Source organism: Salvelinus alpinus, chromosome 4 (assembly GCF_045679555.1).
Source record: "Salvelinus alpinus chromosome 4, SLU_Salpinus.1, whole genome shotgun sequence".
Taxonomy (NCBI): domain Eukaryota; kingdom Metazoa; phylum Chordata; class Actinopteri; order Salmoniformes; family Salmonidae; genus Salvelinus; species Salvelinus alpinus.
Window position 1 is genome coordinate 65695785 of NC_092089.1, and position 24500 is coordinate 65720284.

Genomic DNA, 24500 nt, shown 5'->3' on the forward strand with positions numbered 1-24500 from the left:
TGTATTACAGGCTACATATTGAAATAAAGCTGTCCGTGGCCTTGGTGCTGAAATGGCCACATATTATTGAAATAAACAGCATTTCTGACCATTGACACTTACCAGGTATGCAAGTTCGATTTCTAATAGTTAAAATCACACGATAGTCCTTAAACATACACACGGAAATCATAGCTTTAGGGAAAAGATAATTATTCAAATACAACAGACCTCTAACGGCGAGTCTGGGTCATCCAAGATGTTCTGTTCACTCTGCATCCGCTGCATCGTCCCTGTAGAACTGGGGTCCATTATCAGTACGTTCTGACTACAGGGTCTGGCGAACTGACAGTCACTCTTTCTGGAGTCAGTCGTCCTGCACACCTCGTAATTGTACACGTGCTGTGGAGTTCCTGTCCCCAAAGTGTCTGCGTAACGCGGTGGATAATACGGAATAACCGGGAGATTGGAATGATAGAGGATGCGAGACTGTCTCCATCTGTATATTTTCACTGATATAATAACCACTAAACACGTGATGAACAGAAATGAGACCACAGCCAAAGCCAAGACTAAGTAAAAAGTCAGGTTGTCATTGTACTCCTTGTGCGTAAAGTCAGTGAACTCCGAGAGCACTTCAGGGAAGCTGTCCGCCACCGCCACGTTAACATTGACTGTAGCTGAACGAGAGGGCTGCCCGTTGTCCTCCACTACAACAGTGAGCCTTTGTTTCACAACATCTTTATCATTGACTTGGCGTATAGTTCTTATTTCTCCATTCTGTAAGCCCACTTCAAACAGCGCCCTGTCTGTCGTTTTCTGCAGTTTATATGAGAGCCAGGCATTCTGTCCAGAGTCCACATCAACAGCCACCACTTTAGTCACAAGATAGCCCACATCTGCTGAACGAGGCACCATTTCAGCCACCAGAGAGCTGCTTGTCTGGACTGGGTACAGAACCTGAGGCGCGTTGTCATTCTGGTCCTGGATCATTATTTTGACAGTCACATTGCTACTGAGAGGAGGAGAGCCTCCGTCTTGCGCCTTAACTAAGACCGTAAGTTGTTTTATTTGTTCATAATCAAAGGAGCGCACCGCATGCAAAACTCCTGTTTCAGAGTTAATTGATATATAACTAGAGACTGGAGTTCCACTGATCTGCGTGTCCTCCAAGAGGTACGAGATTCTAGCGTTTTGATTCCAGTCAGAGTCCCGCGCGCTGACCGTAAATATGGACATTCCAGGAGAGTTATTCTCTGTGACGTAAGCAAAGTAGGGACCTTGATCGAACAATGGGGCATTGTCATTTACGTCAGAGATTCTAAGGTGTAATGTCCTGGCGCTAGAGAGAGGAGGCGAACCAGAATCTGTTGCTGTAATTGTTATGTTGTATTCGGGCACCCCTTCTCGGTCTAAAATCGAATCTGTTATAACATTATAGTAATTAGTCATTGAGGATTTGATCTTAAATGGGAGTTTAGCATCTATAGAGCATGTAATCTCTCCATTTCTCTCTGAATCAGTATCTTTAACATTTATAATAGCAATAGTTGTGCCGGGTGGAGCATCTTCAGACACAGGGCTGGAGAAAGACATGACGTTTATAACTGGTGAGTTGTCATTAACATCAATAACTTCAATGACAACTTTACTGGTGTCTGTTAAACCTCCCTGGTCTTTAGCTTCAACTCTAACTTCGTACTTCTTATTTTTCTCATAATCTATCTGACCCGAAACAGATATGATTCCGGTGTTCTCATTAATGATGAATATGTCCGCTATGCTGCCCTTTAACTTTGAAAAACTGTATGCTATCTCGCCGTTCGATCCACCGTCTGCATCACTGGCATTCACGGTTGTGATATATGTCCCTTTTGGGGCGTTTTCCATTACGGTAGCCCTGTACACTGACTGGTTAAACACAGGCGCATTGTCATTGGCATCTAGGACAGTTATCTCTATATTTACTGTGCCAGATCTCTGCGGATCTCCGCCGTCTACAGCGATTAGCTTTAAAGAGAGACGAGGATGCTCCTCTCTATCTAACGACTTCTGGAGGAACATCTCAGCATATTTACTACCGTCTGGATTCGCATGTTGCTTGAGAATGAAATTATCATTGGGAGTTAAAATGTAATTTTGTAGGGCGTTGAGTCCTACATCGGGATCCTCTGCACTCTCTAGTGGAAACCTAGCTGCAACTGTGGCCGATTCGCTAATTTCAAATTGAATATCTTTATTTGGAAAAACGGGCGCATGATCGTTTACATCTAATATTTCTACAGTGACTAAGTGCAGTTCCATCGGATTCTCTAGAATGATTTCGAAGCTGAAGCTACAAGGCGTGACGTCAGTACAAAGCTGCTCTCGGTCTATTCTCTCACTCACGACTAGAATCCCTTTGTCTGTCTTCAGCTCTGTGTACTGAATGCTTTCTCCGGTCACGATACGAGCCCGGCCCGCTCGGAGCCGTTTCAAATCTAACCCCAGGTCTTGAGCTACGTTACCGATAAGAGAGCCTTTCTTCATCTCCTCCGGAATGGAATACCGGATTTGTCCACTGATAATATGACTGAGATACAGGAGAAAAATAAGTACTTGCCACCGCAGTCCACAACATGAACGCCATCTTACGCATTTAGGTTGAAGGAATCCTTCAGATGCCATAGCCAACGAAGAATAAATCCCACAGGAAAGTTCCTTACACTGTATCCTCAGAAACGTTGAGCAAAGAGAGGAGTAATAAGTAATGTTTTGTTTCAACGCAGGCTATTTTCACCGTCCCTTTCACTTAACAGAAATAAACATGGACCAGAGTGTCTCTCTGTCGCGCCCCGCATCGTATGAAGCGCAGTCTCTCCCTCTCCTCTGGTAGAGCGCAGTGATAGGGGAGTTAACTCCACTGACTGACAACACCGGACTTTAAATTATTTCACTGATCAACAGCGGCCCTCGGAGTCTAAAACATGAACACCAGATGATATTTGAATTCATCAGAACGTATAAATGATTCAACACTTTACAGTACTACTCCCGTTCCAAACAGGTAGCTGAACACTGCGGTGCAATATAAATGAATGCGTCGTTCAATCACTATGATACTACGACCAGCGAGGCAAGTAGCAATAATTTGATAGCCTACTAAAACATGTTACACTATCCAGTCAGCGCTAGACCGGACCGTGCGTAAACATTTTCCATGGATGCCCCATCCAAACCATTATTGAAAAATACGGTAAAATACCTCTGTTGAGAGTCATTTGAAATGAAAAGCGGTCAATATTAAAAGCCACCCTATAGTGACTTAATAAATACACAGCAATTGGAAGAGTAGGGAGAAAAGTGTAAGAGAACGTATCAGAACTCTGCTGCAACCATGACAGAATTTGCGGTGTCCACACAGAGTGGTGCTGAAACGGCCGAGTTATGAGAAAATAAAGTAGGCATACTATAAAAAAAAACAAATAATCAGAAAACAAGTTTATGCTTCTATTGTAGCATTTGGTATTGCTACCCACAGTCCAAAACCGCTGGCAATGGAATTCTATAAAACCCAAACTAACCGCAACAATATTTAACTGATTGTCCCATATACTGTGACGACAAGAGAAATACAGAGTAAATGAACCCTAGGGCACAAAAGTTCAAAGAGTTACGAAGGATATACTGTGAAGATGTAGTACAACCTAATGAGCAATACCATTAAAACAGCAACAGACTCACCTCCAGCGGCGAGTCTGGTTCATCCAAGATGTTCTGTTCACTCTGGATCCGCTGCATCGTCCCTGTAGAACTGGGGTCCATTATCAGTACGTTCTGACTACAGGGTCTGGCGAACTGACAGTCACTCTTTCTGGAGTCAGTCGTCCTGCACACCTCGTAATTGTACACGTGCTGTAGCGTTCCTGTCCCCAAAGTGTCTGCGTAACGCGGTGGATAATACGGAATAACCGGGAGGTTGGAATGATAGAGGATGCGAGACTGTCTCCATCTGTATATTTTCACTGATATAATAACCACTAAACATGTGATGAACATAAATGAGACTACAGCCAAGGCCAAGACTAAGTAAAAAGTCAGGTTGTCATTGTACTCCTTGTCGTGCGTAAAGTCAGTGAACTCCGAGAGCACTTCAGGGAAGCTGTCCGCCACCGCCACGTTAACATTGACTGTAGCTGAACGAGACGGCTGCCCGTTGTCCTCCACTACGACAGTGAGCCTTTGTTTCACAGCATCTTTATCATTGACTTGGCGTATAGTTCTTATTTCTCCATTCTGTAAGCCCACTTCAAACAGCGCTCTGTTTGTCGCTTTCTGCAGTTTATAAGAAAGCCAGGCATTCTGTCCAGAGTCCACATCAACAGCCACCACTTTAGTCACAAGATAGCCCACATCTGCCGAACGAGGCACCATTTCAGCCACCAGAGAGCTGCTCGTCTGGACTGGATATAGAACCTGAGGCGCGTTGTCGTTCTGATCTTGGATGAAGATGGTGACACTCACATTGCTACTGAGTGGAGGAGAGCCTCCATCTTGCGCCTTAACCACGAGTCTTAGTTGTTTAATTTGTTCATAATCAAAGGAGCGCGCCGCGTGTATGACCCCACTCTCTGCGTTTACGGAAACATAAACAGACACAGGAGTCCCGCTGACATCAGAATCCACTAGAATATAGGAAATACGGGCATTTTGATTGGAGTCGGTGTCTTCAGCTCTAACAGTAAATATATAGACACCTGGAGAGTTATTCTCTGCGATATAAGAGTTGTACACGCCACGTGGAAACACTGGGGCATTGTCATTGACATCAGACACCTTCAGGTGAAAGGTTCTCTTACTTGAGAGAGGAGGCGACCCTGCGTCAGTGGCGACTACAGTGATGTTATATTCTGACACGCTCTCACGATCTAAAACAGCGTCGGTTACCAAGGTGTAGTAATTTCTTAAATTCGATTTTATTTTAAAAGGAACGTTTTGGTCCAGGCTGCAGCTCACCTGACCATTTTCACCTGAATCAAGATCTTTCACATGGATAATACCAATGGTTGTACCGAGTGGCGAATCTTCAGAGGCCGGACTAGTGAACGACATGACGCTGATTACAGGGACATTATCGTTGACATCTATTACATCGACGACAACTTTACTGGAGTCAGTCAATCCACCTTGGTCTGTGGCTTCGATACTCACTTCGTATTTCTTGTCTTTTTCATAATCTAACTGTCCCACAAGCGATATAAAGCCAGTGTTCTTGTCAATATCAAACACATTGTCCACATTGTTTTGCATTTTTGAAAGAGAATAATGTACCAAACCATTTAATCCACTGTCCGTGTCAGTGGCATTTACCGTTATGATATAGGTGCCTTTCGGTACATTTTCCACCACAGCAGCCCTGTACACTGACTGGTTAAACACAGGCGCATTGTCATTGGCATCTAGGACAGTGATCTCTATATTCACTGTGCCAGATCTCTGCGGATCTCCACCGTCTACAGCGATTAGCTTTAGAGAGAGACGAGGATGCTCCTCTCTGTCTAACGGTTTCTGGAGCACCATTTCTGCATATCTTTTTCCATGTGCATTTGAATGTTGTTTTACAACGAAATTATCATTTGGGTTTAGAATGTAATTTTGTAAAGCATTAGAGCCTACATCCGGATCATCCGCAGTTGCTAGGGTAAAGCGCGCCCCCACAGAAGCCAATTCACTGATTTTCAATTCTAAATCGTTCTGTTGAAACACGGGTGCATTATCATTGACGTCTAATATTTCTACAGTGACTAGGTGTAGTTCCATCGGATTCTCTAGAATCATTTCGAAGCTGAAGCTACACGGTGTGACGTCGCCACAAAGCTGCTCTCGGTCTATTCTCTCACTCACGACTAGAATCCCTTTGTCTGTCTTCAGCTCTGTGTACTGAATGCTTTCTCCGGTCACGATACGGGCCCGGCCCGCCCGGAGCCGTTTCAAATCTAACCCCAGGTCTTGAGCTACGTTACCGATAAGAGAGCCTTTCTTCGTCTCCTCCGCAATGGAATACCGGATTTGACCACTGATAATATGACTGAAATAAAGGAGTAAAACAAGAACTTGCCATGGCAGTCCAAAACACGAACGCCATCTTACGCATTTATGTTGAAGGAATCCATCGGACGCCATAGCCAACAATGAATTGATCCCACAAAAAATATTCCTTATACTGTATCCTCAAACGGGAAAGACAAGAGTGTTAGTCGATGTATAATATTAAATAAGCATATTTTTAACCGTCCTCTTGTGGTATCTGTAATCCACATACACATGTGGAGAGTGAGCTTGTCTCAGTCGTGCCCCGCCTCGTATGAAGTGCAGATAGTCTCTCTCCCCCTCTCCTCTGGTAGAGCGCAGTGATAGGAGAGGGGGGGGAGGGGACTCCACTGACTGACAACACTGGACAGAATTTATTTCACTGATCAACAGCGGCCTTTAGAGTCTAAAACGTGAACACCAGATGAAATTTGAATTCATAAAAAGGTAGAAATAATTCAATACTTTAAGAGCACAACTGTCTTCCCATGTAGTAGCAAGTAGATGAACACTGTGCAGGGTAAAATCGAAATAAATGCAACGTTCAATCACTATAATACTATGATGACCAGCAAGGCAAACAGCAATAATTTGATATTAAAACATGGCACCTTATCCTCTCAGCCAAAGATTGGAACGTGCGTAAAACATTTCCATGGATCGGCAATCTAAACCATTATTGAACAACACAGCAAAATATTTATGTTGAGAATTATTTGACATATGACAAGCAGATAACACTGCTTAAGCGACTCTTTAGTGATTCCATATTGACTTATTCAAAACATAGCAGTTGGAAGAAGAGAGAGCAGTGCGATAGAGAGGAGCAGACCTCTGCTGCTATCATGACAGAAGAGGCGCTGTCCACACAGAGTGATACTGAAATCTGCCTAACAGTGCTACTTTATTGCATGTGTAGTACATATGATTAAAAAAATCAACAGGCATACTATGAAAGTCAAAACTAACCAGAAAATAAGTAGTTGCTTGTATTGTAGCACTTATGTGCTAACTTCGGAACCACAATTCTAAAATTATATTCAATAAAAGCCCAACAATAAGTAATACTGATGTGCCCGTACTGTTGACTAGAGAAATATTAAGTAAATGAACCTTAAAGCACAAAAGTTTAAATAGTTACAAAGGATATACTGTGAAGATGTGTTCCAACCCAATAAGAAATACCATTTAAACTCCAATTAACTCACCTCTAGTGGGGAGTCTGATTCATCCAGGATGTTCTGTTCACTCTGCATCCGCTGCATCGTCCCTGTACAACTGGGGTCCATTATCAGTACGTTCTGACTACAGGGTCTGGCGAACTGACAGTCACTCTTTCTGGAGTCAGTCGTCCTGCACACCTCGTAATTGTACACGTGCTGTAGAGTTCCCGTCCCCAAAGTGTCTGCGTAACGCGGTGGATAATACGGAATAACCGGGAGGTTGGAATGATAGAGGATGCGAGACTGTCTCCATCTGTATATTTTCACTGATATAATAACAACTAAACATGTGATGAACAGAAATGAGACTACAGCCAAAGCCAAGACTAAGTAAAAAGTCAGGTTGTCATTGTACTCCTTGTCGTGCGTAAAATCAGTGAACTCCGACAGCACTTCAGGGAAGCTGTCCGCCACCGCCACGTTAACATTGACTGTAGCTGAACGAGAGGGCTGCCCGTTGTCCTCCACTACGACAGTGAGCCTTTGTTTCACAGCATCTTTATCATTGACTTGGCGTATAGTTCTTATTTCTCCATTCTGTAAGCCCACTTCAAACAGCGCCCTGTCTGTTGCTTTCTGCAGTTTATACGAGAGCCAGGCATTCTGTCCAGAGTCCACATCAACAGCCACCACTTTAGTAACAAGATAGCCCACATCTGCTGAACGAGGCACCATTTCAGCCACCAGAGAGCTGCTAGTCTGGACTGGGTACAGAACCTGAGGCGCGTTGTCGTTCTGATCTTGGATAAAGATGTTGACACTCACATTGCTACTAAGTGGAGGAGAGCCTCCATCTTGCGCCTTAACCACGAGTTTAAGTTGTTTAATTTGTTCATAATCAAAGGAGCGCACCGCGTTTATGACCCCGCTCTCTGCGTTTACGGAAACATAAGCAGACATAGGAGTCCCGCTGACATCACTATCCTCTATAATATAGGAAATACGGGCATTTTGATTGGCATCAGTGTCTTTAGCTCTAACAGTAAGTATAGAGACGCCCGGAGAGTTATTCTCTGCGACAAAAGAGTTGTACACGCCATGTGGAAACACTGGGGCATTGTCATTGACATCAGACACCTTCAGGTGAAAGGTTCTTCTACTTGAGAGAGGAGGCGACCCTGCGTCCGTGGCGACTACAGTGATGTTATATTCTAACACGCTCTCACGGTCTAAAACAGCGTCTGTTACCAAGGTGTAGTAATTTCTTAAATTAGATTTGATCTTGAACGGAATGTTTTGGTCCAGGTTACAGCTAACCTGTCCATTTTCACCTGAATCGACATCTTTAACGTTGATAATACCAATAGTTGTACCGGGAGGAGAGTCTTCAGATATTGGACTAGTGAATGACATCACACTAATGACAGGTGCATTGTCGTTAACGTCAATGACCTCAACAATAACTTTACTCGAATCTGTTAAACCTCCCTGATCTTTAGCTTCAATCCGTAATTCATATTTTTTGTCTTTTTCATAATCTATCAGGCCTGCAACTGACAGTATCCCAGTGTTTTCATTTATAGTCAATATATCTGCTAGATTTCCCTTCAGGTTAGACAGCGAATACGTTATATAGCCATTAGAACCACTGTCTGCATCAGACGCATTTACATTTGTAATATAAGTGCTTTTCGGTGCGTTTTCCATCACAGCAGCCCTGTACACTGACTGGTTAAACACAGGAGCATTGTCATTGGCATCTAGGACGGTGATCTCTATATTCACTGTGCCAGATCTCTGCGGATTTCCACCGTCTACAGCGATTAGCTTTAAAGAGAGACGAGGATGCTCCTCTCTATCTAATGGTTTCTGAAGAATCATTTCAGCGTATTTACTACCGTCTGGATTTGCATGTTGCTTGAGGGCGAAGTTATCATTCGGGGTTAAAACATAATTTTGTAGACTGTGAACTCCCACATCCGGATCTTCTGCATTTTCTAGCACAAAGCGCGCACCGAGGATAGCAGACTCGCTAATTTCCAATTTAACATCCGTTTTCTTAAATATCGGAGGATGATCATTAATATCCAAGACTTCTATAGTTATCTGATGGAGCTCCATCGGATTCTCTAGAATGATTTCGAAGCTGAAGCTACACGGTGTGACGTCGCCACAAAGCTGCTCTCGGTCTATTCTCTCACTCACGACTAGAATCCCTTTGTCCGTCTTCAGCTCTGTGTACTGGATGCTTTCTCCGGTCACGATACGAGCCCGGCCCGCCCGGAGCCGTTTCAAATCTAACCCCAGGTCTTGAGCTACGTTACCGATAAGAGAGCCTTTCTTCATCTCCTCCGGAATGGAATACCGGATTTGTCCACTGACAATATGACTGAGATACAGGAGGAAAATGAGTACTTGCCACCGCAGTCCACAACACAAACGCCATTTTACACATTTAGGTTTAAGGAATCCTTCCAATGCCATAGCCAACAAAGAATAAATCCAATACAAAAATGTATTATACTGTATCCTCAGAAATTCTGAGACTGATATTCGACCTATTCTTTCAATCCTGGCTATTTTCAGCGTCTCCTTTTGTTATCTGTAACATCGATCAGAGCCGAGTGTTTCTCAGTCGTGCCCCGCTTCATATGAAGTGCAGATAGTCTCTCCCTCTCCTCTGGTAGAGCGCAGTGATAAAGGAGGGGACTTCCCTGACTGACAACACTGGACAGAAATAATTTCACTGATCAACAGCGGCCCTCAGAGTCCATAACGTGAACACCAGATTATATTTGAATTCATAAAAAAGGTAGAAATATTTCAATACTTTAGAGCACTTCTGTCTCCCATATAGCAAGTAGGTGACCACTGTGCAAGGTCAAATCTAAATAAATGCAACGTTCAATCACTATAATACTACGATGACCAGCAAGGCAAACAGCAATAATGTTTGATACTCAAACATGGCACCTTATCCTCTCAGCCATGGATTTGAACGTGCGTAAAAGCATGTCCATGGATACTCACTCTAAATCATTATTGAACAACACAGCAACATATTAATGTTGAGAATTATTTGACATATGACAAGCAGTTCACACTGCTTAAGCGACTCTTTAGTGACGCTACATTGACGTAATCAAAACACAGCAGTTGGAGGAAGGGAGAGCCGTCCTCTGCTGCTATCATGACAGAAGAGGCGCTGTCCATACAGAGTGGTTCTGAAATGGCCTTGGCGCGCTACAATAAAGTAAAATCATCAGGCATAATATGAAAGCCAAAACTAACCAGAAAAAAAAGTAATTGCTTCTGCTGTAGCACTTAGTAGCTATATTCGAAACCACAGTCAGCTGACAATGACATTCAATAAAAAACAAAGCTAACCACAACAATATGTAACAGCTGTTATACTTTTAACTAGACAAATACTGACTAAATTAACCTTAAGGCAACATAGATGTAGGATCTTCATTTCAGCCAATTTGCTACAGCGGGATAAAAATCCTGCAGAAACAGGACATTTGAAGTATTATGAGGATTATGATTAATAAAACATGTTTTGAGGTTGATACACTTAAAAAAAGAAGTAAATCACAAACTTTAGAATACTTTTTAAACCTCAAATACACGACACGAAAGTTGTCCTGCAACAGTGTGATCAGATCAAATGAAGATCCTACATCTGCAGCTAAAATTGTTACAAAGGACATGTTGTAAAGATGTATTCCAACCGAATTAGTATTTCAACGGAATGGGCAATACCATTTAAACTCCACAAAATGAGCTACATCACTTTAACTCCAATTAACTCACCTCTAGCGGGGAGTCTGGTTCATCCAATATGTTATTTTCACTCTGCATCCGCTGCATCGTCCCTGTAGAACTGGGGTCCATTATCAGTACGTTCTGACTACAGGGTCTGGCGAACTGACAGTCACTCTTTCTGGAGTCACTCGTCCTGCACACCTCGTAATTGTACACGTGCTGTAGAGTTCCTGTCCCCAAAGTGTCAGCGTAACGCGGTGGATAATATGGAATAACCGGGAGATTGGAATGATAGAGGATGCGAGACTGTCTCCATCTGTATATTCTCACTGATATAATAACAACTAAACACGTGATGAACAGAAATGAGACTACAGCCAAGGACAAGACTAAGTAAAAAGTCAGGTTGTCATTGTACTCCTTGTCGTGTGTAAAGTCAGTGAACTCCGAGAGCACGTCGGGAAAGCTGTCCGCCACCGCCACGTTAACATTGACTGTAGCTGAACGAGAAGGCTGCCCGTTGTCCTCCACTACAACAGTGAGCCTTTGTTTCACAGCATCTTTATCATTGACTTGGCGTATAGTTCTAATTTCCCCATTCTGCAAGCCCACTTCAAACAGCGCTCTGTCTGTCGCTTTCTGCAGTTTATACGAGAGCCAGGCATTCTGTCCAGAGTCCACATCAACAGCCACCACTTTAGTGACAAGATAACCCACTTCTGCTGAACGAGGCACCATTTCAGCCACCAGAGAGCTGCTAGTCTGGACTGGATATAGAACCTGAGGCGCGTTGTCGTTCTGATCTTGGATGAAGATGGTGACACTCACATTGCTACTGAGTGGAGGAGAGCCTCCATCTTGCGCCTTAACCACGAGTCTTAGTTGTTTAATTTGTTCATAATCAAAGGAGCGCGCTGCGTGTATGACCCCACTTTCTGCGTTTACGGAAACATAAACAGACACAGGAGTCCCGCTGACATCAGAATCTTCCAGAATATAGGAAATACGGGCATTTTGATTGGAATCAGTGTCTTTAGCTGTAACAGTAAGTATAGAGACGCCTGGAGAGTTATTCTCTGCGATATAAGAGTTGTACACGCCACGTGGAAACACTGGGGCATTGTCATTGACATCAGACACCTTCAGGTGAAAGGTTCTCTTACTTGAGAGAGGAGGCGACCCTGCGTCAGTGGCGACTACAGTGATGTTATATTCTGACACCCTCTCACGATCTAACACAGCGCCTGTTAGCAAGGTGTAGTAATTTCTTAAATTGGATTTTATATTAAAAGGAATGTGTTGGTCTATGCTACAGCTCACCTGTCCGTTTTCACCCGAGTCAAGGTCTTTAACGTTGATAATTCCGATGGTTGTACCGTGAGGTGAATCTTCAGAGACCGGACTAGTGAATGACATCACACTTATTACAGGCTCATTGTCGTTTACATCAATTACCTCAACAATGACTTTGCTCGAGTCAGTCAAGCCACCTTGGTCTGTGGCATCTATTCGAATTTCGTATTTCTTATATTTTTCATAATCTATTTCCCCTAACACGGAAATGACACCAGTGTTTGCATCAATAGTGAAGGTTTCGGAAACTGTGCCTTTTAAATTAGAAAACATGTACGATACATAGCCATAGGAACCACTGTCTGCATCACTGGCGTTCACGGTGGTAATATAGGTGCTTTTCAGTGCGTTTTCCACCACAGCAGCCCTATACACCGACTGGTTAAACACAGGAGCATTGTCATTGGCATCAAGGACAGTGATTTCTATATTTACTGTGCCAGATCTCTGCGGATTTCCACCGTCTATAGCGATTAGCTTTAGAGAGAGAAGAGGATGCTCCTCTCTGTCTAACGGTTTCTGGAGAACCATCTCGGCATATTTACTACCATCTGGATTTGTATGTTGTTTAAGGACAAAATTATCATTCGGTGTTAGAATGTAATTTTGTAAGGCGTTAAGGCCTACATCAGGGTCATCTGCAGTTGCTAGGGTAAAGCGCGCCCCTGCAGAAGCAGATTCGCTGATTTTCAATTGTATATCATTCTGTTGAAACACGGGTGCATTATCATTAACGTCTAATATTTCTACAGTGACTAGGTGTAGTTCCATCGGATTCTCTAGAATCATTTCGAAGCTGAAGCTACAAGGTGTGACGTCGCCACAAAGCTGCTCTCGGTCTATTCTCTCACTCACGACTAGAATCCCTTTGTCTGTCTTCAGCTCCGTGTACTGAATGCTTTCTCCGGTCACGATACGGGCCCGGCCCGTACTTAGCCTTTTCAAATCTAACCCCAGGTCTTGAGCCACGTTACCGATAAGAGAGCCTTTCTTCATCTCCTCCGGAATAGAATACCGGATTTGGGAACTCACAGTATGAGTGAGATACAGGAGAAAAACCAGTACTTGCCATCGCAGTCCACAACACATACGCCATCTTATGCATTTAGGTTGGAGGAAACTTTCAAATTCCATAGCCAACAAAACAAATCCAACACGAAAATTCCTTGTACTGTATCCGTAAATGGGGAGCAAAGAGAAGGGTAGTAGTCGACGTATTATCTTAATCCAGTCTATTTGAACCGTCTTCGTACTTGAAATCTACATGTATGAACCAGAACGAGTGTCTCTCTGTCACCCCGCCTAGTGTGAAGCGCAGTCTCTCCAGCTCCTCTGGTAGAGCGCAGTGATAGGGGAGGGGACTCCACTGACTGACAACACCGGGCGGAATTAATTTCACTGACGAATAGCGGCCCTCAGAGTCCAAAACATGAACACCAGATGATATGTACACATATAGAACTGCACAGAAATGATTCAACACTTTCCAGCACTATTTTTTTTTCAAAATGTCACAAATAAAAAAACGGTGGTTTGTGCAATCAAAATAAATGCACAGTTAAATTACGAAAATACTATGACCAGAAGGGAAGTAGTAGCCTCATCATTTAATAGTAAAAACACGCCAACCTATCTTCCCAGCCCATGATTGGATCGTGCGTAAACATGCCAACGAAACAGCGGTCCAAACCATCACTGAAAAATACAGCAAAATACTTGTATTAAAAGTGATTTAGTTTGTTATATGACTAACTGTAAACATGGGTAAAATGTATAGTGACTCTTGATCCATATAAGGAAGTTGGAACCAGGCTCAGCATAGAGAGTGAGAGAGAGGAGAGCACTACAAGTGCGCGGTACACACAGAGGGGTGCTGCCATAGTCTTACAGCGATACAGCCTTACTGTATCATGACCATTTTGAAATAATTTCCCACCAACGCAACAGGCATATACGGCCAAAAGAAAGCCCTTAAAGAATGCGTAGTAGCTGAATTAGCCCAAAAAGTAAGTTAGTCACAGAGTGAGCAAACCGAATATATCCGCACCAGAGCACAATTGAACATGAATAGATAGAGGACAGATTGCAGAGATGAACTCCAACAAAATGAGCTACATCACTTTAACTCCAATTAACTCACCTCTAGTGGGGAGTCTGGTTCATCCAGGATGTTCTTTTCGTTCTGCATCCGCTGCATCGTCCCTGTAGAACTGGGGTCCAATATCAGTACGTTCTGACTACAGGGTCTGGCGAACTGACAGTCACTCTTTCTGGAGTCAGTCGTCCTGCACACCTCGTAATTGTACACGTGCTGTAGAGTTCCTGTCCCCAAAGTATCTGCGTAACGCGGTGGATAATACGGAATAACCGGGAGGTTGGAATGATAGAGGATGCGAGACTGTCTCCATCTGTATAATTTCACTGATATAATAACCACTAAACACGTAATAAACAAAAAGGAGACTACAGCCAAAGCCAAGACTAAGTAAAAAGTAAGGTTGTCATTGTATTCCTTGTCGTGCGTAAAGTCAGTGAACTCCGAGAGCACTTCAGGGAAGCTGTCCGCCACCGCCACGTTAACATTGACTGTAGCTGAACGAGAGGGCTGCCCGTTGTCCTCCACTACGACAATAAGCCTTTGTTTCACAACATCTTTATCATTGACTTGTCGTATAGTTCTTATTTCTCCATTCTGTAATCCCACTTCAAACAGCGCCCTGTCTGTCGCTTTCTGCAGTTTGTACGAGAGCCAGGCATTCTGTCCAGAGTCCACATCAACAGCCACCACTTTAGTGACAAGATAGCCCACATCTGCTGAACGAGGCACCATTTCAGCCACCAGAGAGCTGCTAGTCTGGACTGGGTACAGAACCTGAGGTGCGTTGTCGTTCTGATCTTGGATAAAAATGTTGACACTCACATTGCTACTGAGTGGAGGAGAGCCTCCATCTTGCGCCTTAACCACGAGTTTGAGCTGTTTGATTTGTTCATAATCAAAGGAGCGCACCGCATGTAAAACTCCGGTTTCTGAGTTAATGGATATATAAGTAGAGACTGGAGTTCCACTGATCTGCGTGTCCTCCAAGAGGTACGAGATTCTTGCATTTTGATTCCAGTCAGAGTCCCGCGCACTGACAGTAAATATGGACATTCCAGGAGAGTTATTCTCTGTGACGTAGGAAGAGTAGGTGCCTTTGTCGAACAACGGGGAATTATCGTTCACGTCAGAGATTTTAAGGTGTATTGTCCTGGCGCTAGAGAGAGGAGGCGAACCCGAGTCTGTCGCCTTTATGGTTATATTATATTCTGGCATAGTCTCTCGGTCGAAAGCTGAATCTGTGATTACAGTATAATAATTCGTCAATGAGGATTTGATCTTAAATGGGAGGTTGTTGTCTATTGAACACGTAACGTGACCATTTCTCTCCGAGTCAGCGTCTTTCACATTGATTATCGCTATGGTTGTTCCCAGCGGGGCATCTTCAGAAACAGGGCTGGAGAAAGACATGACGTTAACAACGGGAGAATTATCGTTGACGTCAACAATCTCGATTAAAACTTTACTGGAGTCGGTTAAACCTCCCTGGTCCATCGCCTCAATCATCAATTCATATTTCTTGTCTTTTTCATAATCTATTTTCCCTACAAGTGTCATTGCGCCAGTTGTCTCATCCATGTGAAATATATCTGATTGGTGCTCTTTCAAGTTGGAAAAATAATATGTAATGAGCCCGTTAGATCCACTGTCTGCATCACTGGCATTCACAGTTGTAATATAGGTGTCTTTTGGAGCGTTTTCCACCACAGTAGCCCTGTACACTGACTGGTTAAACACAGGCGCATTGTCATTGGCATCTAGGACAGTGATCTCTATATTCACTGTGCCAGATCTCTGCGGATTTCCACCGTCTACAGCGATTAGCTTTAAAGAGAGACGAGGATGCTCCTCTCTGTCTAACGGTTTCTGAAGAATTATTTCAGCATATTTTCTTCCATCTGGATTTGAATGTTGTTTCAAAATGGAACGCAGTCTCTCTTTCTACACTGGAGCGCAGTGATAGGAGAGGGGGGGACGGGACTCTACTGACTGACAACATTGGACAGAAATTATTTCACTGATCAACAGCGGCACTCAGAGTCAAAAACATGAACACCAGATATGTGGACATATTCAACTGGGTAGAAATGTTTCAAAACTGTACAGCACTGTACTGCCATCTATAATCATTTCAAAACTGTACAGCACTGTACTGCCATCTATAATCATTTCAAAACTGTACAGCACTGTACTGCCATCTATAATCATTTCAAAACTGTACAGCACTGTACTGCCATCTATAATCATTTCAAATCTGTACAGTACTGTACTGCCATCTATAATCATTTAAAAACTGTACAGCACTGTACTGCCATCTATAATCATTTAAAAACTGTACAGCACTGTACTGCCATCTATAATCATTTCAAAACTGTACAGCACTGTAATGCCATCTATAATCATTTCAAAACTGTACAGCACTGTACTGCCATCTATAATAATTTCAAAACTGTACAGCACTGTACTGCCATCTATAATCATTTCAAAACTGTACAGCACTGCACTGCCATCTATAATCATTTCATCAGGGTGAAGGGTAATCACTTGATTGTAAAACATGCCACCATATCATCTAAACCTTAGTTTAGATCGTGGGTAAAAATGTTCCATGGATACGGCGCACAAAACCATTATTGAACAGTACGGCAACATGCATACAGTATGTCGCACTGGTTGAGAGTATTTTGCTTGGTACAGAACTAGCTACAAAAACGGCTACACTGGCTCTATAGTGACTATTGAGCTAAAGACAGTAGTTTGAACGAGAGATAGTATACGCTGCCTGAGAGCGGAGCAGACCTCTGCTGCTCATGACAGAAGTAGCGCTGTCAGCACACAGTGGTGCTGAAATGCTCTTAAAGCGCAGGAGTGTTAAAATTACACCATAGAACTTAGAATTGTACATTCAAAATGATAAAAAAATAAGAAAATGAGCAGGCAAAGTATAAAATCCGAGGTTAACCAGAAATGATACAGCCCTACATTGTACACTGTTGACTAGATATAGAGAATAAATTAACCTAAAGGCACCAGAACAAAATAGTTGACATTTTCACAAAGGGCAATGTAGATAAAGATATATTCCAAGCCAATGTGCAATACCATTTAAACTCCAATCAACTCACCTCTAGCGGGGAGTCTGGTTCATCCAGGATGTTCTTTTCGTTCTGCATCCGCTGCATCGTCCCTGTAGAACTGGGGTCTATTATCAGTACGTTCTGACTACAGGGTCTGTCGAACTGACAGTCACTCTTTCTGGAGTCAGTCGTCCTGCACACCTCGTAATTGTACACGTGCTGAAGCGTTCCTGTCCCCAAAGTGTCTGCGTAACGCGGTGGATAATACGGAATAACCGGGAGGTTGGAATGATAGAGGATGCGAGACTGTCTCCATCTGTATATTTTCACTGATATAATAACCACTAAACATGTGATGAACAGAAATGAGACCACAGCCAAGGCCAAGACTAAGTAAAAAGTCAGGTTGTCATTGTATTCCTTGTCGTGCGTAAAGTCAGTGAACTCCGAAAGCACTTCAGGGAAGCTGTCCGCCACCGCCACGTTAACATTGACTGTAGCTGAACGAGAGGGCTGCCCGTTGTCCTCCACTACAACAGTGAGCCTTTGTTTCACAGCATCTTTATCATTGACTTGGCGTATAGTTCTTATTTCTCCATTCTGTAAGCCCACTTCAAACAGCGCCCTGTCTGTCGCTTTCTGCAGTTTGTACGAGAGCCAGGCATTCTGTCCAGAGTCCACATCAACAGCCACCACTTTAGTGACAAGATAGCCCACATCTGCTGAACGAGGTACCATTTCAGCCACCAGAGAGCTGCTAGTCTGGACTGGGTACAAAACCTGAGGCGCGTTGTCGTTCTGGTCTTGGATCATTATTTCCACAGTCACATTGCTACTGAGAGGAGGAGAGCCTCCGTCTTGTGCCTTTACCACGAGTTTAAGTTGCTTGATTTGTTCATAATCAAAGGAGCGCACCGCATGTAAAACTCCGGTTTCAGAGTTAATTGATATATAACTAGAGACTGGAGCTCCACTGATCTGCGTGTCCTCCAAGATGTACGAGATTCTAGCGTTTTGGTTCCAGTCAGAGTCCCGCGCGCTGACAGTAAATATGGACATTCCAGGAGAGTTATTTTCTGCGACATAGGCAGAGTATGAGCTCTGATGAAACAATGGAGCATTGTCATTTACGTCAGAGATTCTAAGGTGTAGTGTCCTGGCGCTTGAGAGAGGAGGCGAACCAGAATCTGTCGCTGTTATGGTTATGTTGTATTCTGGTGTTGTTTCTCTGTCAAAAGCTACATCTGAGATCAACGTATAATAACTGCTTAACGACGATTTTATCTTGAACGAGTTGGTATCTACGGAGCATGTAATCTGTCCGTTTCTCTCTGAATCGGCATCTTTAACGTTTACAACGGCAATCGTGGTTCCAGGAGCAGCATCTTCGGACACAGGGCTGGTGAAAGACATGATGTTTATAACTGGGGCATTGTCATTTATGTCAACTATTTCTATGTCAACTTTACCGAGGTCTGTCAAACCACCTTGGTCTTTTGCCTCAACTCTAATTTCATATTTTTTATCTTTTTCAAAATCGATTTGTCCAACAACAGATATCTTGCCAGTTGTCTCATCAATGTCAAATATATCTGCCAAGTTTTCTTTCAAATTCGAAAAATAATACATCACTATACCATAGGAACCACTGTCTGCATCGCTGGCATTCACGGTGGTTATATAGGTTCCTTTCGGTGCGTTTTCCATTACAGTAGCCCTGTACACTGATTGGTTAAACACAGGCGCATTGTCATTGGCATCTAGGACAGTGATCTCTATATTTACTGTGCCAGATCTCTGCGGATTGCCACCGTCTACAGCGATTAGCTTTAAAGAGAGACGAGGATTCTCTTCTCTATCCAAAGGCTTTTGTAAAATCATTTCTGCAAATTTACTTCCATCAGGATTCGAATGTTGTTTCAGAACGAAATGGTCATTTTGAGTCAAAACATAGTCCTGTAGACCATGAACTCCCACATCGGGATCCTTTGCACTCTCCAGCACAAAACGAGAGCCAAGAGTAGCAGATTCGCTGATTTCAAATTTGATATGATTATTCTTAAAAATAGGTGAATGGTCATTTACATCCACAATTTCAATTGTAACACGATGTAATTCGATTGGATTTTCCAGAATAATTTCAAAGCTGAAGCTACACGGTGTGACGTCGCCACAAAGCTGCTCTCGGTCTATTCTCTCACTCACGACTAGAATCCCTTTGTCCGTCTTCAGCTCTGTGTACTGAATGCTTTCTCCGGTCACGATACGGGCCCGGCCCGTCCGGAGCCGTTTCAAATCTAACCCCAGGTCTTGAGCTACGTTACCGATAAGAGAGCCTTTCTTCATCTCCTCCGGAATAGAATACCGGATTTGTCCACTGACAATATGACTGAAATACAGGAGGGAAAAAAGTACTTGCCATCGCAGTCCACAGCACAAACTCCATTTTACGCATCTAGGTTGGAGGAATCGTTCAGATGCCATAGCCAACAAAGATAAATCCAACACGAATATTCCTTATAGCCTACTGTATCCTCAAACGGTGAGAAAAGAGATTACTGATAGTGGAAGTGTTATTTTAATCCAGGCTATTTCTTAACGTATCTGTTTGAGCGAGTGATTCTCTGTAGTGCCCCGCCTCGTATGGAGCGCAGTCTCTCTTTCTACTCTGGAGCGCAGTGATAGGAGAGGGGGGGACGGGACTCTACTGACTGACAACATTGGACAGAAATTATTTCACTGATCAACAGCGGCACTCAGAGTCAAAAACATGAACACCAGATATGCGGACATATTCAATTGGGTAGAAATGTTTCAAAAGTGTACAGCACTGTACTGCCATCTATAATCATTTCAAAACTGTACAGCACTGTACTGCCATCTATAATCATTTCAAAACTGTACAGCACTGTACTGCCATCTATAATCATTTAAAAACTGTACAGCACTGTACTGCCATCTATAATCATTTAAAAACTGTACAGCACTGTACTGCCATCTATAATCATTTCAAAACTGTACAGCACTGTACTGCCATCTATAATCATTTAAAAACTGTACAGCACTGTACTGCCATCTATAATAATTTAAAAACTGTACAGCACTGTAATGCCATCTATAATCATTTCAAAACTGTACAGCACTGTACTGCCATATATAATCATTTAAAAACTGTACAGCACTGTACTGCCATCTATAATAATTTCAAAACTGTACAGCACTGTACTGCCATCTATAATCATTTCAAAACTGTACAGCACTGTAATGCCATCTATAATCATTTCAAAACTGTACAGCACTGTAATGCCATCTATAATCATTTCAAAACTGTACAGCACTGTAATGCCATCTATAATCATTTCAAAACTGTACAGCACTGTACTGCCATCTATAATCATTTCAAAACTGTACAGCACTGTACTGCCATCTATAATAATAAAAAACGCCACGTACAATTACTAAAATAACGATGACCATCAGGGTGAACGGTAATCACTTGATTGTAAAACATGCCACCATATCATCTAAACCTTAGTTTAGATCGTGGCTAAAAATGTTCCATGGATACGGCGCACAAAACCCATTATTGAACAGTACGGCAACATGCATACAGTATGTCGCACTGGTTGAGAGTATTTTGCTTGGTACAGAACTAGCTACAAAAACGGCTACACTGGCTCTATAGTGACTATTGAGCTAAAGACAGTAGTTTGAACGAGAGATAGTATACGCTGCCCGAGAGCGGAGCAGACCTCTGCTGCTCATGACAGAAGTAGCGCTGTCAGCACACAGTGGTGCTGAAATGCTCTTAATAAAGCGCAGGAGTGTTACAATTACACCATAGAACTTAGAATTGTAAATTCAAAATCATTAAAAAATATGAAAAAATCAGCAGGCAAAGTATAAAATCCGAAGCTAATCAGAAAGGATACAGCCCTACATTGTACACTGTTGACTAGATATACAGAATAAATTAACCTAAAGGCACCAGAACAAAATAGTTGACATTTTCACAAAGGGAAATGTAGATAAAGATATATTCCAAGCCAATGTGCAATACCATTTAAACTCCAATCAACTCACCTCTAGCGGGGAGTCTGGTTCATCCAGGATGTTCTTTTCGTTCTGCATCCGCTGCATCGTCCCTGTAGAACTGGGGTCCATTATCAGTACGTTCTGACTACAGGGTCTGGCGAACTGACAGTCACTCTTTCTGGAGTCAGTCGTCCTGCACACCTCGTAATTGTACACGTGCTGAAGAGTTCCTGTCCCCAAAGTGTCTGCGTAACGCGGTGGATAATACGGAATAACCGGGAGGTTGGAATGATAGAGAACGCGAGACTGTCTCCATCTGTATATTTTCACTGATATAATAACCACCAAACATGTGATGAACAGAAATGAGACTACAGCCAAGGCCAAGACTAAGTAAAAAGTCAGGTTGTCATTGTATTCCTTGTCGTGCGTAAAGTCAGTGAACTCCGAGAGCACTTCAGGGAAGCTGTCCGCCACCGCCACGTTAACATTGACTGTAGCTGAACGAGAGGGTTGCCCGTTGTCCTCCACTACAACAGTGAGCCTTTGTTTCACAGAATCTTTATCATTGACTTGGCGTATAGTTCTTACTTCTCCATTCTGTAAGCCCACTTCAAACAGCGCCCTGTCTGTCGCTTTCTGCAGTTTGTACGAGAGCCAGGCATTCTGTCCAGAGTCCACATCAACAGCCACCACTTTAGTGACAAGATAGCCCACATCTGCTGAACGAGGTACCATTTCAGCCACCAGAGAGCTGCTAGTCTGGACAGGGTACAGAACCTGAGGCGCGTTGTCGTTCTGGTCTTGGATCATTATTTCCACAGTCACATTGCTACTGAGAGGAGGAGAGCCTCCGTCTTGTGCCTTTACCACGAGTTTAAGTTGCTTGATTTGTTCATAATCAAAGGAGCGCACCGCATGTAAAACTCCGGTTTCAGAGTTAATTGATATGTAACTAGAGACTGGAGTTCCACTGATCTGCGTGTCCTCCAGGAGGTACGATATTCTAGCGTTTTGGTTCCAGTCAGAGTCCCGCGCGCTGACAGTAAATATGGACATTCCAGGAGAGTTATTTTCTGCGACATAGGCAGAGTATGAGCTCTGATGAAACAACGGAGCATTGTCATTTACGTCAGAGATTCTAAGGTGTAGTGTCCTGGCGCTTGAGAGAGGAGGCGAACCAGAATCTGTCGCTGTTATGGTTATGTTGTATTCTGGTGTTGTTTCTCTGTCAAAAGCTACATCTGAGATCAACGTATAATAACTGCTTAACGACGATTTTATCTTGAACGAGTTGGTATCTACGGAGCATGTAATCTGTCCGTTTCTCTCTGAATCGGCATCTTTAACGTTTACAACGGCAATCGTGGTTCCAGGAGCAGCATCTTCGGACACAGGGCTGGTGAAAGACATGATGTTTATAACTGGGGCATTGTCATTTATGTCAACTATTTCTATGTCAACTTTACCGAGGTCTGTCAAACCACCTTGGTCTTTTGCCTCAACTCTAATTTCATATTTTTTATCTTTTTCAAAATCGATTTGTCCAACAACAGATATCTTGCCAGTTGTCTCATCAATGTCAAATATATCTGCCAAGTTTTCTTTCAAATTCGAAAAATAATACATCACTATGCCATTAGAACCACTGTCTGCATCGCTGGCATTCACGGTGGTTATATAGGTTCCTTTCGGTGCGTTTTCCATCACAGTAGCCCTGTACACTGATTGGTTAAACACAGGCGCATTGTCATTGACATCTAGGACAGTGATCTCTATATTTACTGAGCCAGATCTCTGCGGATTCCCACCGTCTACAGCGATTAGCTTTAAAGAGAGACGAGGATTCTCTTCTCTATCCAAAGGCTTTTGTAAAATCATTTCTGCAAATTTACTTCCATCAGGATTCGAATGTTGTTTCAGAACGAAATGGTCATTTTGAGTCAAAACATAGTCCTGTAGACCATGAACTCCCACATCGGGATCCTTTGCACTCTCCAGCACAAAACGAGAGCCAAGAGTAGCAGATTCGCTGATTTCAAATTTGATATGATTATTCTTAAAAATAGGTGAATGGTCATTTACATCCACAATTTCAATTGTAACACGATGTAATTCGATTGGATTTTCCAGAATAATTTCAAAGCTGAAGCTACACGGTGTGACGTCGCCACAAAGCTGCTCTCGGTCTATTCTCTCACTCACGACTAGAATCCCTTTGTCCGTCTTCAGCTCTGTGTACTCAATGCTTTCTCCGGTCACGATACGGGCCCGGCCCGTCCGGAGCCGTTTCAAATCTAACCCCAGGTCTTGAGCTACGTTACCGATAAGAGAGCCTTTCTTCATCTCCTCCGGAATAGAATACCGGATTTGTCCACTGACAATATGACTGAAATACAGGAGGGAAAAAAGTACTTGCCATCGCAGTCCACAGCACAAACTCCATTTTACGCATCTAGGTTGGAGGAATCGTTCAGATGCCATAGCCAACAAAGATAAATCCAACACGAATATTCCGTATAGCCTACTGTATCCTCAAACGGTGAGAAAAGAGATTACTGATAGCGGAAGTGTTATTTTAATCCAGGCTATTTCTTAACGTATCTGTTTGAGCGAGTGATTCTCTGTAGTGCCCCGCCTCGTATGGAGCGCAGTCTCTCTTTCTACTCTGGAGCGCAGTGATAGGAGAGGGGGGGACGGGACTCTACTGACTGACAACATTGGACAGAAATTATTTCACTGATCAACAGCGGCACTCAGAGTCAAAAACATGAACACCAGATATGTGGACATATTCAACTGGGTAGAAATGTTTCAAAACTGTACAGCACTGTACTGCCATCTATAATCATTTCAAAACTGTACAGCACTGTACTGCCATCTATAATCATTTCAAAACTGTACAGCACTGTACTGCCATCTATAATAATTTAAAAACTGTACAGCACTGTACTGCCA

General features: G+C 43.0%; 2 protein-coding genes across 19 annotated transcripts in view; both read right to left on the minus strand.

The window, feature by feature from the left end:
* The window catches only part of LOC139574169 (protocadherin gamma-C5-like), a 197251-nt gene that overhangs the window by 107511 nt on the left and 65240 nt on the right, over positions 1 to 24500 (minus strand). For 2 of the 18 annotated variants that reach the window (XM_071398426.1, XM_071398425.1), the window contains exon 1: positions 211 to 2826. The exons of 12 other annotated variants lie outside the window; for them this stretch is intronic. In XM_071398426.1, coding sequence (XP_071254527.1) covers positions 211 to 2646 — 2436 coding nt within the window. In that variant the 5' untranslated portion in view covers positions 2647 to 2826. Of the gene's footprint in view, positions 1 to 210; positions 2827 to 3702; positions 6330 to 7256; positions 9862 to 11027; positions 13647 to 17555; positions 20162 to 24500 lie in introns of those variants that run through there. 4 more of the 18 variants (XM_071398422.1, XM_071398419.1, XM_071398420.1 and 1 more) reach the window with 4 other exon arrangements.
* On the minus strand, positions 21582 to 24225 carry LOC139572242 (protocadherin gamma-A11-like). The gene has a single exon (XM_071394890.1). The coding sequence runs from the start codon at positions 24024 to 24026 to the stop codon at positions 21582 to 21584; it is 2445 nt and encodes an 814-aa protein (XP_071250991.1). The 5' UTR covers positions 24027 to 24225.